The sequence below is a fragment of the Heterodontus francisci genome, chromosome 19 (genome assembly GCF_036365525.1).
Source record: "Heterodontus francisci isolate sHetFra1 chromosome 19, sHetFra1.hap1, whole genome shotgun sequence".
NCBI classification, from domain to species: domain Eukaryota; kingdom Metazoa; phylum Chordata; class Chondrichthyes; order Heterodontiformes; family Heterodontidae; genus Heterodontus; species Heterodontus francisci.
This window is the reverse complement of record NC_090389.1, coordinates 65,093,279-65,108,305: the sequence shown is the minus strand read 5'-3', so window position 1 is coordinate 65,108,305 and position 15,027 is coordinate 65,093,279. Positions and strand designations below refer to the sequence as shown.

The 15,027-nt window shown below is 44.8% G+C and overlaps 1 protein-coding gene across 1 annotated transcript in view; it reads left to right on the top strand.

Moving 5' to 3' along the window:
- cfap92 (cilia and flagella associated protein 92 (putative)) overlaps positions 1-15,027 on the top strand; it is a 160,801-nt gene that overhangs the window by 57,389 nt on the left and 88,385 nt on the right. The window contains exon 7 of the mRNA XM_068052273.1: positions 6,790-6,905. Within this exon, the coding sequence (XP_067908374.1) occupies positions 6,790-6,905 (116 nt within the window). The remainder of the gene's footprint in view (positions 1-6,789; positions 6,906-15,027) is intronic.

Sequence of the window (15,027 nt, the reverse complement as noted above, 5' to 3'; positions counted from 1 at the left end):
GGGAACTTGCAGGTGGTGTTCCCATGCATCTGCTTCCTTTGTTCTTCTAGGTGATAGAGGTTGCTGGTTTGGAAGATGCTGTTGAAGGAGCCTTGGTGAATTACTGCAGTGCATCTTGTATATGGTACACACTGCTGACACAGTGCACCACTGATGGAGGGAGTGAATGTATAAGATGGTGGATGGGGTGATGATCAAGTGGGCTGCTTTGTCCTGGAAGGTGCTGTGCCTTTTGAGTCTTGTTGGAGCTGCATTCATCCAGGCAAGTGGAGAGTATTCCATCACACTGCTGACTTGTGCCTTGTACATGCTGGACAGGCTTTGAGGAGTCAGGAGGTGAGTTACTCACTGTAGAATTCCCAGCCTCTGACCTGGTTTGTAGCCATTGTATTTATATGGTTGGTCCAGTTAAGTTTCTGGTCAATGGTTGCTAAATTCCAGAAAGCTTGTTGTGGAAGGATGATGCTGGAGCCAGTCTTTACTCAGTTTCACGTTTATTGTACAGTGTTACAAGGGTTTTATTTTTGTACTAAAATCTTAGAATTCTGTGTGTTTTAAAAAACTGATGAAGGATTTTCAGTGGACAAGGACACCTGCAAATAGCTGAAATTTCTGGATGTTGACTTTATATGCAGGAATAGGAAAGCAAGCAGTTTCAAGGAAGCCAGCCAGGGGTTTTTCATCTTCTCAGAGCAACACTTTTAATGACAGGGGAGATACTGTGTCTGGTAATGTGATTGGCTCAGGAAGGTTACTTTCACTTTGGACCCTTTAAAAAAACAGTGAGTTGGACAAAGAGCAGGCATTTGAAATTCGGTTTCTGACCTGCCTAGAGATCAAAGTGGAAGACCCAGAGAAGATCTCTCTCTGTCAAGGAAACTTGCATCTCTTGAAAAGAAACCCTGTATTTGAAAGGTGGCAGATTCTTAATGCTTCCTGTTTCTGAAGAATTCCTACATCCAGTGTGGTTCCTGTTTCCTCCTATGTTCTGGGACATCCTGGAACATGAAGAAAGCTTCTACTGCTATATTGCTGCTGTGAGTCCTAAGCAGACCCCCGCTGAAAGACGTATGTGACGCCTGCTGCAGCCGAATTGCCTTGAACGCCTAGCCATCACAGACTGTTCATCAAACTCGGCTGGAGAGACTTTGTGTGGCATCCGACTATTCGACTCTGGGACACGTCACCCAACTGAAGAATTTCCTACCAGAACATGAAGAACTGATTTATTTTATTCCTACTATTCCTAAGAAACAGCTGTAAACCAAAACCTTTTTTTCCCCATTAACCATTTTTTTGAATGTATGCGTGTGTGCACGAGGCCTAGGGAAATAAGGAGTTTTCATAGCTATAGATTTATCTCATTAGTGGTTAAGACTTATTTTTTTCTAATAAATAGTTAATGTTGTTGTTTAAAGAAACCTGGTTGGTGTGCTTTATTCTGGCTGGTCCAGTTAAGTTTCTGGTCAGTGGTTATTAAATTCCAGAAAGCTTGTTGTGGAAGGATGATGCTGGAGCCCATCTTTACTCAGTTTCACATTTATTGTCCAGAGTAAAAGGATTATAAACAAGTGGCTCCTTACTCAAAACCCTTCACTAGTCTCAGCAAGTGCCTGCTTATAAACACTCAAGTAAGACTCCAAATAACATTCTCCACCTGCATATAATTAAACAATTGATACACAATTAATAGATTAACAATGGTAACCCTCAGAATGTTGATGGTGGGGGATTCAGTGATGGTAGGCTGGATTTTTCAACTTCAAGAACAGCGCGCCGCATGCACGAGATGTGCACTGTGGAGCCGCCAGGATATTTAGTGCAGCAGCTCAGCTACATGGAGGGGGCGGACTGCCCGCTCATGATGACATAGAGGGGGTGGGCGCTCCATCCCCAGCAATGGTGTCTGGCACCACCGCTATTTTTAAAGGGCTTCAAGTCCTTAGAAGTAATTTCAATTTTTAAAGGGAAATGGATGTTACAGTTACATTTTAAAATTTAATAAAAGATTGAAGGCCCTCTCCCACTCCCCAATGACCAAATAGTTTGTTTATTTCCCTCTCCTCCCAGAATAAAACTTTTCTTCCCATCCCGAACATCCCCCCTGAACTTTATTAACTTTGATCTTCAACCCCTTCCCACCATCCCCTCAACCAATAACACAGATCCAAAAGCGTGGGACTTTCGGCAAATGGCAGGAATATTGGAGTGGGACGGCTGTCGTGAAAAGCTGAGTAATTATTCAGTGATTAACATTTATTTAAATATTAAAATTCCGTTTCGGTCACCAAGCAGTGGGAGGGCCACCACAAGGCCTCTCCGCTGCCGGTAAAATGGGGCGGGGACTTCACTGCATCAAGGCCCATGGCGGTCCTCTCCTGGAAGTATTTTCCAGGCCGCCCCGCCACAACCCCAACGTCGGAGGCTGGTAAAATCCAGCCCGTTAATGCTGTTGAATGTCAAGGAGAGATGGTTAGATTATCTCTCATTTGAGATGGCCTGATACTTGTGTGGAGTGACTGCTACTTGCCACTTATCAGCCCAAGCCTGAATATGATTTTTTTTCTTATAAAAAAAATTCCTACAGTGCCATGAGGGGCAGGAGTGATCGCTCAGTCAGGCGAGCTGCCTGTGGAGGTGCCACCAGTGGCAGCTGCTTGTGCCGAGTGTGCTGATAAGCTCTGAGGACTGATTTCATCAATCCTCAGGCCTCTTGCTTCTGGGTACCAAGTTTGGGCTCAAAAATGGGCCATGATCAAAATCTATCCCTTAGCATTTTAAGATAGTTTTACAACTATAACAAAGTGTGATGCCTTCATATGCATTGATACTTTTTAATAGATAAATGTTAGAGTAATATTAACATATGTTCACAGGACATTTTAGATCTAAGGTTTGATTGAGCTAATCTGACCTCTGTTTTTATGATCATCACGCTACATAGAAAATCCAAAATAGGCAAAATTGACTCCTGATCCAAAATGCTCATTCCCTATCCTTGATCCCCCACCAGCATAATCCCAGAGCTTCAGTTAACTTCCCTTTCACTGGTCTCGGTGAAAGTCCTCTACTTCCCTGTTTCCTCCTTTCCCACAAACTTAGGTCATTTGCCCATCTGGGCTTAGGACTTGCACCTTTCTCCCATTCTGAATGCCTGACCACGTGCCTCGTTATATTTCTTGTGGTCCACCAATAACAATGTTCCTGTTTGCCAGTTTGCAACTACTGAGAAATTAGCAATTATTTTATTTGAAACTCTACTGTTGCTATATATAGTATATAATGTTATACTGGCAAACCGAAGACAAGAAGGATTTTTGGGGATGCAACAGCATAAGGGGTCAGGTGGTTTGGATGGAAGGGAGATGGGGTTGCCAACTGTAGTTGGATGTATTCCTGAAGGTTCGGTGACGTGGCACTTGATCCTGTGACATTTGCCCACTGTTTATATAGGTTGGGATCCCTGTAGTTGAGTGCCTTAGTTTACAGATTCTTTCTTCTTAAACCTATATCTAAGTGGGATTCTTTGATGCTATTAGTGATGCTGGAGACTTTTTAACTTACTCATTAAACCCAGCACAAGATGTGATGTTGTTCAGCAGCACCTCTAACTCTGCTTCTCTCTACTTGTGAGAGAGCAGGAAATCCGCCGGATCAAGTATCAACCAGCAGCAGTGCTCTTTCTCCTCCTGGTCCTACAAAAAATCTCCTGAAAAAATTATTGGGCTCTTTCTTGAATGAGTCAGTTAGGCCACTCAAGGCCTGGTGCAAATAAGTGTACATACTTTTTCCATCTATACCTCAAAATTGCAAATGGTGTAAGACACAAATTTTCAAATTTAAGCAGCTACCCACCAGAAAAACATGAGCAGGTGGCTCACCTATTTACAGGGCAGTCTGAAAATTGGATCAGACAGGCTTTTGGTACCAATGGGAAAGCCAAGGCCCCACTCTATTTTGAATTGCTGGTGTCTTGTTTCTCTGGCAAGAAACAGTTAGCCAGCATGACTGAAGTACTGGAGGGCAGCAAGTGCCAACTTTCTATTATTCTCCCCTCTCTCAATGCTGCTTCACTCTTGTGATCTCTTGTTCTTTTCTCTTTCACCAATAGTTTAATTCACCACTGCAATACAAAGGAGAGATCTTTCTTAATAGGGGAAATCATACTCCAGAGGGAGTCAGCGCCAGGGGTGCATCCCACAGTGTGAGTCAGCACTGTACATTGGTGCGAATCATTGCCTTTTGGAGAGCAGGGGGAAAGAGATTATTGCCATCAACATCCTGGGGGTTACTGACCAGAAACGTAACTGGACCAGCCATATAAATACTATGGCTACAAAAGCAGGTTAGAGGCTGGGAATTCTGTGGCAAGATACCTCCTGAGGCTCCCCTAAGCCTGTCCACCATCTACAAGGCACAAGTCAGGAGTGTGAAGGAACACTCTCCCCTGCCTGGATGAGTGCAGCGCCATCAACACTTAAGCTCACTACTTTACAGGGTAAAGCAGCCTGCTTGAGTGGCACCCCATCCACCACCTTAAACATTCACTCCCTCCACCACCGATGCATAGCGGCAGCAGTGTGTACCATATACAAGATGCACTGCAGCAACTTGCCAACCCTCCTTTGACAGCACCTTCCAAACCCACAACCTCTACCACCTAGAAGGACAAGACCAGCAGACGCATGGGAACACCATCACCTGCAACATCTGTCCAACTCGTACACCATCCTGACTTGCAGCTTTATTGCTACTCCTTCACTGTCGCTGGATCAAAACCCTGGAACTTCCTTCCCGATAGCACTGTGGGTGTACCTACACCACATAGATTGCAGCGGTTCAAGAAGGCAGCTCACAAACACCTACTCAAGGGCAATTAGCGATGGGCAACAAATGCTGGCCTTCCCAGCAATTCCCACATCTGACGAAATGAATAAAACAAAATAGGGAGGAGGAATTTCCTTTTAAATTATGAGCTATTTACACATATGCTGTCCCTTTAAGAGGTTGCTGACCTTCCTAACATATGGTCAAAGCATTCACATTGTTTGTCAGTTGCTGAAACTCTCTGAATTGGATCCTTTCATTTGTTTCTGTGTGGATTGAGTAGGTACATTTAAATTTCAGATGCAAGGCCAGCACAAGAATCCCCTCTCATTCCCGAACCATAGGAAGATCTGCATTGCTTTGCTAATGGGAGTGGACTGTTGATGAGTAAGCTATTCGTCAGGTAGACCCATACTAGATCCACTTGCTAGGCAATGAAGTAGTGGTATGTCCCACCACAATCCAAGACCCATTGAAAACTTTCTGTAGGCAAAGCTTGATGCACCCGCATAGTCTTTGAGCTCAAGAAGCGAAGATGTGCAGTCTTGATCAGAAAGTAGTTTTAACTCAAGTTGCTAGCAGCAGCATCCAAGTGATTAATCTTTATTCCCGGAAACTCCCAGACAATCTGGGAAGGTTGGCAACTCTAGAGGCAGTGCATAATGCCAAAGGCTGGACAGGCCCAAGATGTATATTACTGGAGGAGTGCCGAGAAAGTTCAATGAGGACTGAGATTACCTGGCTGGGATGGGAGGAAAGGTGTAAATTGGAACAGGCAGACAGGTCACTTAAAAAAAAAATTATCAAGGAGCAAGAAATATGCTATAGAGGAACAGTGGGCAGCAAGGCCCAACATCTGATGAGCAAATAGCTTGAGAATTTTGGAAGTGCATGAAGGCAAGTGCAGTAAGTAAAATAAAAATCAAGTTTACCTAAAGATCTAAAGAACAAAAATGAATTTCAAATATTGAAAAAAAACTTACCTGTAATGTCAACTACAGAATTAGAGACAAGAAGTAGCAGCTTTTGCTGAAAGGCAAGTATAGTGGTAAATATGAATAAGTTAGTTTATTTTTAGTTATAAGTGTTCTAACCCAGATAGCTAGGTGGTAAAGGATAGATCAGGAGCCTAATCTTTACACACTTCTAAGTTTTATTTATAGAGACACACATTACAAACATGCACCTCAAAACTCAACAACCACAGTTTCAGTCCGCTCCTATTTATAGGAGCACAAGTGAATCCCCAGTTAACGCCCACCACTCATTTAATGTACAATTAACAATAAGCAGGCATTACTCAGAGATAACATAGGCCTGAGGGAAGTAAGGGTAACAATAGGAGATGTATGTAGATGATGGATTTTAATATATAATATCTATTGGATAAAAGCAAAATACTGCAAATGCTGGAAATCTGAAATATAAACAGAAAATGCTGGAAATACTCAGCAGGTCTGGCAGCATCTGTGGAGAGAGAAGTTCTGATGAAAGGTCACAGACCTGAAACGTTAACTCTGATTCTCTCTCCACACTGCTGCCAGACCTGAGTATTTCCAGCATTTTCTGTTTTTATTATCTACTACCGGATATCTGTCATAATGCTGCCACGAGTCATACGTTATGTGGCTGAGTATTACTGTAGTTGGCTGAAATAGTTATAGGCTGTTCTGCTAAAAAGAAGAGTAGCTGGTTCTTTTAAAATCAGTAAATATTCCAATTAATTCTAGCCCGGACTTCTGATAATCTGGGTTCAAACGATGTTTTTTTTTTGTATTTAGCATAAATGTTTGATGGGAATATGTTTCTCATGCCTATTACTGTAGGTAATTATTAATTGTAGCATCATGAAAACAGATTAAAATATTCAACCAAAATAATACACCTACAAATAAACTTACATTACTGTAATGTGCAGGATTTTAGTAATTTTACCCAATTGTCATGTGATTGCTTGGTCAGTGAGAAAAAACTGTGCGCAGACCTAAACCAAAGTAAATTATTGAAGACACTGAAAAAAAAGGGTATGTCATTACGGAAGCCTGCAAAGAGAGGTTCTCACAAAAGACTCAAAGAAGGTAAGTAAATATAATTTCTTGTTATTTAAATTAATGAATGGAAGACTGGGGGTGATTTTCATCTCCCAGTAGGGAATGGGCGGGAGGTGAACGGGGTGAAAGTGACGACTGCTCAGAGGAGTCAGCAAGGGACCAGTCTGTTTCTGGGTCCCTCCACATTTTCATGGTTGAGGTGAGCTGCAAGCGTAAATTATACTCCCCATACACAGCTTGCCAATTAAGAGGTGGGAAAATTGTGCTGCTGCAGGTTCTTTAAGGTCTGTAGCAGCTTCAAGGGGTGCTTTCTTTTGTGGCTAAAACAGGAAAGGAATAACAAAATTTCAAAATTTGCAGATGATACGAAAAGCATTGTGAACAGTGAGGAGGCTAGTGTAGAACTTCGAAAGGACATAGACAGGTTGGTGGAATGGGCAGACAAGTGGCAGATAAAATTTAATGTAGAGAAGTGTGAAGTGATTCATTTTGGTAGGGAGAATACAGAGAGACAATATAAGGGTACAACTCTAAAGGGGGTGCATAAGTCATTGAAGGTGGCAGGACAGGTTGAGAGAGTAGTTAATAAAGTATACAGCATCCTAGGCTTTATTAATAGGGGCATAGAATACAAAAGCAAGAAAATTATGTTTAACTTGTATAAAACACTAGTTTGGCCTCAAATAGGGTATTATGTCCAGTTATGGGTGCCACACTTTAGGAAAGCATTAGAGAGAGTGCAGAAAAGATTCACGAGAATGGTTTCAGGGATGAGGAACTTTCAGTTACGTGAATAGATTGGAGAAGTTGGGACTGTTTTCCTTGGAGAAGAGAAGGTTGAGAGGAGATTTGATAGAGGTGTTCAAAATCATGAGGGATCTGGAATGAAAAACTGTTCCCATTGGTGGAAGGATCGAGAACAAGAGGGCACAGATTTAGGGTAATTGGCAAAAGAAGCAATGGAGACCTGAGGAAAAAAAATTTCATCCAGCGAGTGGTTAGGATCTGGAATGCACTGCCTGAGAGTGTGGTGGGGGCAGGTTCAATCGAGGCATTCTAGAGGGAATTGGATACTCTGAAAAGGAAGAATGTTCAGGGCTGTGGGGAGAAGGCGGGAGAGTGGCATTAGGTGAATTGCTCCTTTGGAGAGCCAGTGCAGTCATGATGGGCTGAATGGCCTCCTTCTGTGCTGCAACAATTCTGTGAATACTATGGAGCTGAAAGAGAGGTCTGTGACCAACATGCATTCCAGGAGCGCTCCAAGGTTTTCAGATGCAGCCACGGAGGTGCTGGCGAAGCAATTTCACAGTAGAAAGGTGGTCCTCTTCCCAGCCGATGATTGGCAGGCAGCATGGCAAATTGCTGAGCAGGCAAGGGGAGAGATAGCATGATATATAAATACAGCAGGATCTGGCTGCAGTGCTGGAAGAAATTTAATGACCTTACTGGGAATATCAAGGTAGGTCTCCCTTTCACATCTTTCATACTTTATGCACAACCGTTGACAAGGTGACCATTGCCACAGCACTATCAATCCTTCCCTTCCCTGCTTGCCATGGCTCTCCATTAGTCAGTAGGGAAGATCTCACTGTATCTGCTTTCCACTAGGATTCATACCTTCAAACGCTGCTACTGCCCTCACAACTACTTCTCCTTCTAGACCGCAGTCACTGCTTCTTCCTGTTATCATCTACACAATGGTAATCTGGTTCATGTATGTTGAAAGCACTTGGCCAAGGCATTTCTTAACCCATTTTCACTCTCCTTGCACAACAACCTGACACACAACAGGGAGAGAGATAAGCAGCACAGGAGGAGGTCTTGCTACACTGAAAACATTCACTGATATGGAAAAGGCCACCATCAACATCATTTGAAGGCACACAGCATTCAGCATCAAACAAAGGGAGACTGAAGATCTGGCACAGCAGGGTGTATTGGTGTCTTCCCATCCTATTCTCTTTTTACTAACTCTTTCAGGCACACACTGAGCATGACAACATGGTGGTCCACTGATCTGCTGATCTGCTATTGCTTTTCTTTGCAAATACATCCTACCCCATATTCCTCTCCTTGTTTTCTAGGTGACTAGATTATCAAGTCACTAGTGCCAGACAGACTATTAATGAAAAACCTAGAGGTCACTGACCATGAGCACCTCATGGATTCCTGCATGAGCTACAGCAACCACCCTTCTCCCATGTTGCAGCCATTGATGGGGGCGGTGCGGGGGGTGGGGGGTGGGGGGGGTTGCTGTGGGCAGGGGTGGAATCTCTTAGAAGCACTTGAATAGATAAACAGCACTTCAAACAGGCACTAGATGAGGAATAGTTTGTAGGCCTTTATATAAGTCAGTACAAGCGTGGATTGTGACACATGATTAACCCGCACTTGTTCAAAGTGATGCAGGCAGCATGCAAATTTTGTGCTGCCCGCATATTATGATTGTGGTGTGCATCCCAGCACTGATTGCACTGTTGAGTGGCTGCATGCCTTAGTCGCGGGCCCAAGTTTGTGCAAGTTTTGCAACATTTAAAGCTATCTTGCACTGCTTAAAGCCAGACTGCACCTCTTAAAGGCAAGGTGCTTTCGGGCTGCAGCAGGGGCTGGAACTGGTTAACAAAGAATTGAAGAAAGTACAAAAATGGTGCAAAAGACCAGAGAATGTTCACCAAGACCCTATGATGCTGCACTGGAGGCTGTAGTGCGGGAGGTGCACAGGAGGAAAGCAGTGAATGCATCCTCACATGTCATCTCTTGCCAATTGTACCACTAGCCTCACACATGACTCCATTTACCACAGCTCCTTCACTCACCTACCAACAATCTCTATCAACTATGAGTGAAATCTCACATTCATAACCTGTCCTCACCTTCATAGCCACACACGCATCTCACAGCATGCACACACTGCTAGCTATCCAACTGTGGCAGGCACATCACCCAAACACATTGCACCACACTCATTTGCACTTCACTCACAAAATGATCCATAATAGGCTGCAGAAGCAGCTGACTGGTAGGATTTACAGACAGGGTAGAGAGGTGGATAAAAAAGGAGGGGTGGGAGTGGTGGTGGAGAGTGGCAGCGGTCACAATATTGGTTAAATAAACAATCACAGTTGTGAGGAGGGATGACATACTAGAAGGAGCATCAATTGAGGACATATGGGTTGACTGAGCTGAGATGTGATTTGGCAAAAGTGGACCAGAAGCAGCTATTGAAGGCAAATCAGTGTCAGAACAGTGGGAGGCATTGAACGAGGAGATAAAGAGTTTTCAGAAGAAATATGTCCCCAGAAAGAAGATGGGTAGGACTCCCAAATCTATTCCCCCTCCGGATGCCAGACAGTAGGATAAGGCAAAAAAGAGAAACATATGTCAGATGCCAAGAGCTCAATACAGCAGAAAGCCTACAGGACTATAGGAAGTGTAGGGTGAAATTAAAAAGGAAATTAGGAAAGCATAGAGAGGGCATGAAAAAATATTGAAGTAAAATCAAGGAAAATCCAAAGATGTCTTATAAATACATAAAGAACAAGAGGATAATTAAGGAAAGAGTAGGGCTGATTAGATACCAAAAACGTAGCTTGTTTGTGTAGGTCGAAAACATGGGCATGCTTCTTAATGAATACATTGGGCTGGATTTTACCAAGCCCCTGACATCATGCTCCATGGCGGGTGCCAGAAGATTGGTCCGGCAGAGGCCCGGTCCGACACGGAGGCCGACGCTGGGAGGACCCGGCCCGATCCTCCTAGCGGCAGCGAGGTTCTGTGGTGGGGTCCCCCCAACCCCTGCCGCTGGGCGACGGGAACACTATTTCAATATGTAAATTAATGAAATGAATAAATTTAAATCAACTTACCCGAAATCTTCTGGGCTTGCCGCTATCGTCAGTGTGTGTACTTTTTATGGGGGCAAGGGTTGGAAAGGGGCATTACAATTTTATTTAGTAAATTTTGGGGGCGGAGTTCACTTCAAAAATTGGGGGGGTTTGGTGGGCTGTCCCGGCTATTTAAATGAGCTGCCATGCTGGAGATTGTGGCAGCTCCTTGGCATGCAGCCCTTGTGTGCGTGCCACCATTTTCTGAGCCTACCACCAACAGCGGTGGCGGGCTCTTAAAATCCAGCCCTTAAAGTAATTTGTAGAAGGATTAGATGGGATTTGAGAAGAGATTATTTTACCCAGAGGGTGATAGGGGCCTGGAACTCACTGGCTGAAAGGATGGTAGAGGCAGATATGCTCATCGTGTATGCATGTGGGGTGCTGTAACTTACAGGGCTATGGACCAAGAGCTGAAAAGTGGGATTTGGTTGAATTGCTCTTTTTTGGCTAGGAACAGACACAATGGGCTGAATGGTCTCCTTCTGTGCCATACATTTTCGATATTTCTATGTGCTCACACCCATGGAGGAGATGGTGCTGGCCATCATTGGAACAGCCATCACTAAGGCAGTGGCCAGCTGTGGATCTGAAACCATCAAGGATGACAGTACGTTCCAGCATAATCCACCACATCCCACTTAAATCTATCCCTCAATCTGTTATAATAGTGAGAAAGTAGTGGCAAACTCCATGAGAAGTTTTCTGAGCCAACTATAATGCAGCGTCTGATAGCCTATGTCTCAGCTTCCACTGCAGCACAAGCAGAAGCCTCCCAACATCTGAGTGCTGCAGTGGAAGCTCAGACTGAGGTCATGAAATCTCAGGTTGAAGCCATGCAGGCTCAAACTGCTTCCAGGGTTTCACAGCAGTGCAGTAATCTGTCCTCTGAGGCACTGCCTTGGGGAATTGGCAGTGGCTCCGGAGAGTTGTTAGGATGACGGCATTCATCCTCCTGCCGCTGCACTTGCTGATGCTCATCAGCCAGCCAGCCAGCCCAGATTTCTGCCACCCATGTCAAAGTGGTGCAGTCCAAAGCTGATCCTTCTAGGCCCAGAGCTGCTCAATGACGTCCTGCAAGACTATCTACAGTCTCCCTGACCGAAAGTCAGCAGCCTTCCACCAGCCCTGCTGCAGCCATTGGGTAGCACAGCGTAGGAGCACTAGCACAGGCAAAGGTTCCCGCAATAGAAGCATTAAGGGAGTGCACAAGGGTGGTTAGTTGGAGTTTTGCATGGATTATTGCATGTTCTGTTGCATAAAGCTGTCATAAAATGATTGTTTTTTTGGTGGCTTTTATTTCAGAAATGTGACTAAGAGGATGTTGTAATGGTCCATAACTGAGGGATGGTAAGCTGTGGGACTGTTGGGCAACATGGATCTGGGATGGTGTTCACGGGAACCGGAGTTGAATTAGGAGTTCATGAACAGCCTGTCCAGAATCTGAATGTGCAGGCTGCCTCTTCTCTTCCTCCTCCTCCTGCTGCTCCTCCTCTTCCCCCTCCTTCTCCTGAGGTTGTCACTGAATCTGTGGTGGCAATGGTATGTCCTCATTATTGCCAGGTTGTGGAAGATGCAGCACATAACCAACGGATCAGATCTAAGCTCTGCAGTCCTGCCACATCCAGTCGTGAATGGTGGTGGACAATAAAACAACTAACAGGAGGAGGAGGCTCCACAAATATCCCCATCCTCAATGATGGAGCCCAGCACATCAGTGCAAAAGACAAGGCTGAAGCATTTGCATCCATTTTCAGCCAGAAATGCTGAGTAGATGATCCATCTCAGTGTCCTCCTGAGGTCCCCAACATCACAGATGCCAGTCTTCAGCCAATCCGATTCACTCCATGTTGATAAATGAATTGGCTGAAGGCACTGGATACTGCAAAGTCTATGGGCCCTGAAAATATTCTGGCAATAGTACTGAAGACTCCAGAACTAGCCGTGCCCCTAGCTAAGCTGTTCCAGTACAGCTACAGCACTGGCACCTACCTGGCAATGTGGAAAATTGCCCAGGTATGTCCTGTCCACAAAAAGTAGGACAAATCCAACCCAGCCAATTACTGCCCTATCAGTCTACTGTTGATCATCAGTAAAATGATGGAAGGGGTCATTGACTGTGCTATCATGCGGCACTTACTCAGCAATAACCTGCTCACTGACGCTCAGTTTGGGTTCCGCAAAGGCCACTCAGCTTCTGACCTCATTACAGCCTTGGTGCAAACATGGACAAAAGAGCTGACTCCAGAGGTGAGGTGAGAGGGAGAGTGAGAGTGACTGCCCATGATATCAAGGTAGAATTTGACTGAGTATGGCACCAAGGAGCCCTAGCAAAACAGGAGTCAATGGGAATCGGGGGAAAACTCTCCACTGGTTGGACTCATACCTAGCACAAAGTAAGATGGTTGTGATTGTTGGAGGTCAATCATCTCAGTCCCAGGACATCGCTGCAGGTAGTATCCTAGCCCAACCATCTTCAGCTGCTTCATCAATGACCTTCCCTCCATCATAAGGTCAGAAGAGGGGATGTTCGCTGATGATTGCACAATGTTCAGCACCATTCGTGACTCCTCAGATACTGAAGCAGCCCATGTCCATATGCAGCAAGACCTGGACAACATCCAGAATTGGGCTGATAAGTGGCAAGTAACATTCATGGCACACAAGTACCAGCCAATGACCATCTCAAACAAGAGAGAATCTAACCATCTCCCCTTAATGTTCAATGGCATTACCATCGCTCAAACCCCCACTGTCAACATTCTGCGGGTTACCATTGACCAGAAACTGAACTGGGTCAGCCACATAAATGCTGTGGCTACAAGAGCAGGTCAGAGGCTAGGAATTCTGCAGCAGGTAACTCACCTCCTGTCTCCCCAATGCCTGTCCACCATCTACAAGGCACAAGTCAGGAGTGTGATGGAATACTCTCCACTTGCCTAAATGGGTGCAGTTCTAACAACACTCAAGAAGCTCCACACCATCCAGGATAAAGCAGCCCACTTGACTGGCACCCCATCCACCACCTTCAACATTCACTCCCTTCACCGCCGATGCACAGTGGCAGCAGTGTGTACCATCTACAAGATGCACTGCAGCAACTCACCAAGGCTCTTTCAACAGCACCTTTCAAACTGGCGACCTCTACCACCTAGAAGGACAAGGACACAAGAACATATGAACACAAGAAATAGGAGCAGGAATAGACCATATGGCCCATCAAGCCTGCTCCACCATTCAGAACGATCCTGGCTGATCTTAGGATTCAACTCCACTTTCCTGCCCACTTGCCATACCCCTTGATTCCCTGAGAGACCAAAAATCTGTCTATTCCACCCTTAAATGTATTCAGTGATGGAGCATCCACAACCCTCTGGGGTAGAGAATTCCAAAGATTCACAACCCTTTGAGTCAGAACATGCACAGCATCACCTGCAAGTTCCCTTCCAAACCACACAACATCCTGACTTGGAACTATATCGCCATTTCTACGCTATCATTGGCTTAAAATCCTGGAACTCCCTTACTCAGAGCACTGTTGGTGTACCTACACCCCAAGGACTGCAGCGGTTCAAGAAGGCAGCTCACCACCACCTTCTCAAGGGCAATTAGGGATGGGCAATAATTGCTGGCCTAGCCAGCAACATCCACATCCCACGAATGAATAAAAAGAACCATCACGCATCAGGACACCCACTCTGGTGAGTACTGGAGGACTCCTCCAAAGAGGTTGATGCAGTGAACCTTTGCTTTAGCACCCCATTCATCTGCTCAATAATGTTTCTTGTGGCAGCATGGCTCCCATTATATCCTTGCTGGCCATGTGTGCTTGGGTTGTAGAGGGGAGTCATCAGCCAGATGTAGAGCTTCCTTGCAGACTTCATCAACTGTAAGCAACTCCGCAAAACATCCAGCACTTCCACAAACTCAAACAGAGCCAGTAGAAATTAATCAGCAAATAACCTGCAACGTGATGATAATCCCTTTAAATAGCATAGGTGGGGGTCCTTCGTGGTGCCAAACGCATCTGCAGCTGTGTGTGTTTAGGAAAGGGCATTAACTAAGTTTATAACATAAATTTTTATTTGATGAAAATGGCCTACTGGTTGGGAATAGAATCTATCTTAAAACACTTTAAGGCCAGTTATTCCTTAATTTGTACAAACGTAAAAGTCTGTTTTTCTACTTCTGAATGGACCCACTAATGAATAGACCCATAGTGGAGGCAGAGCATGCTGTATTCTACTACTGATTTCTAGGTGGAG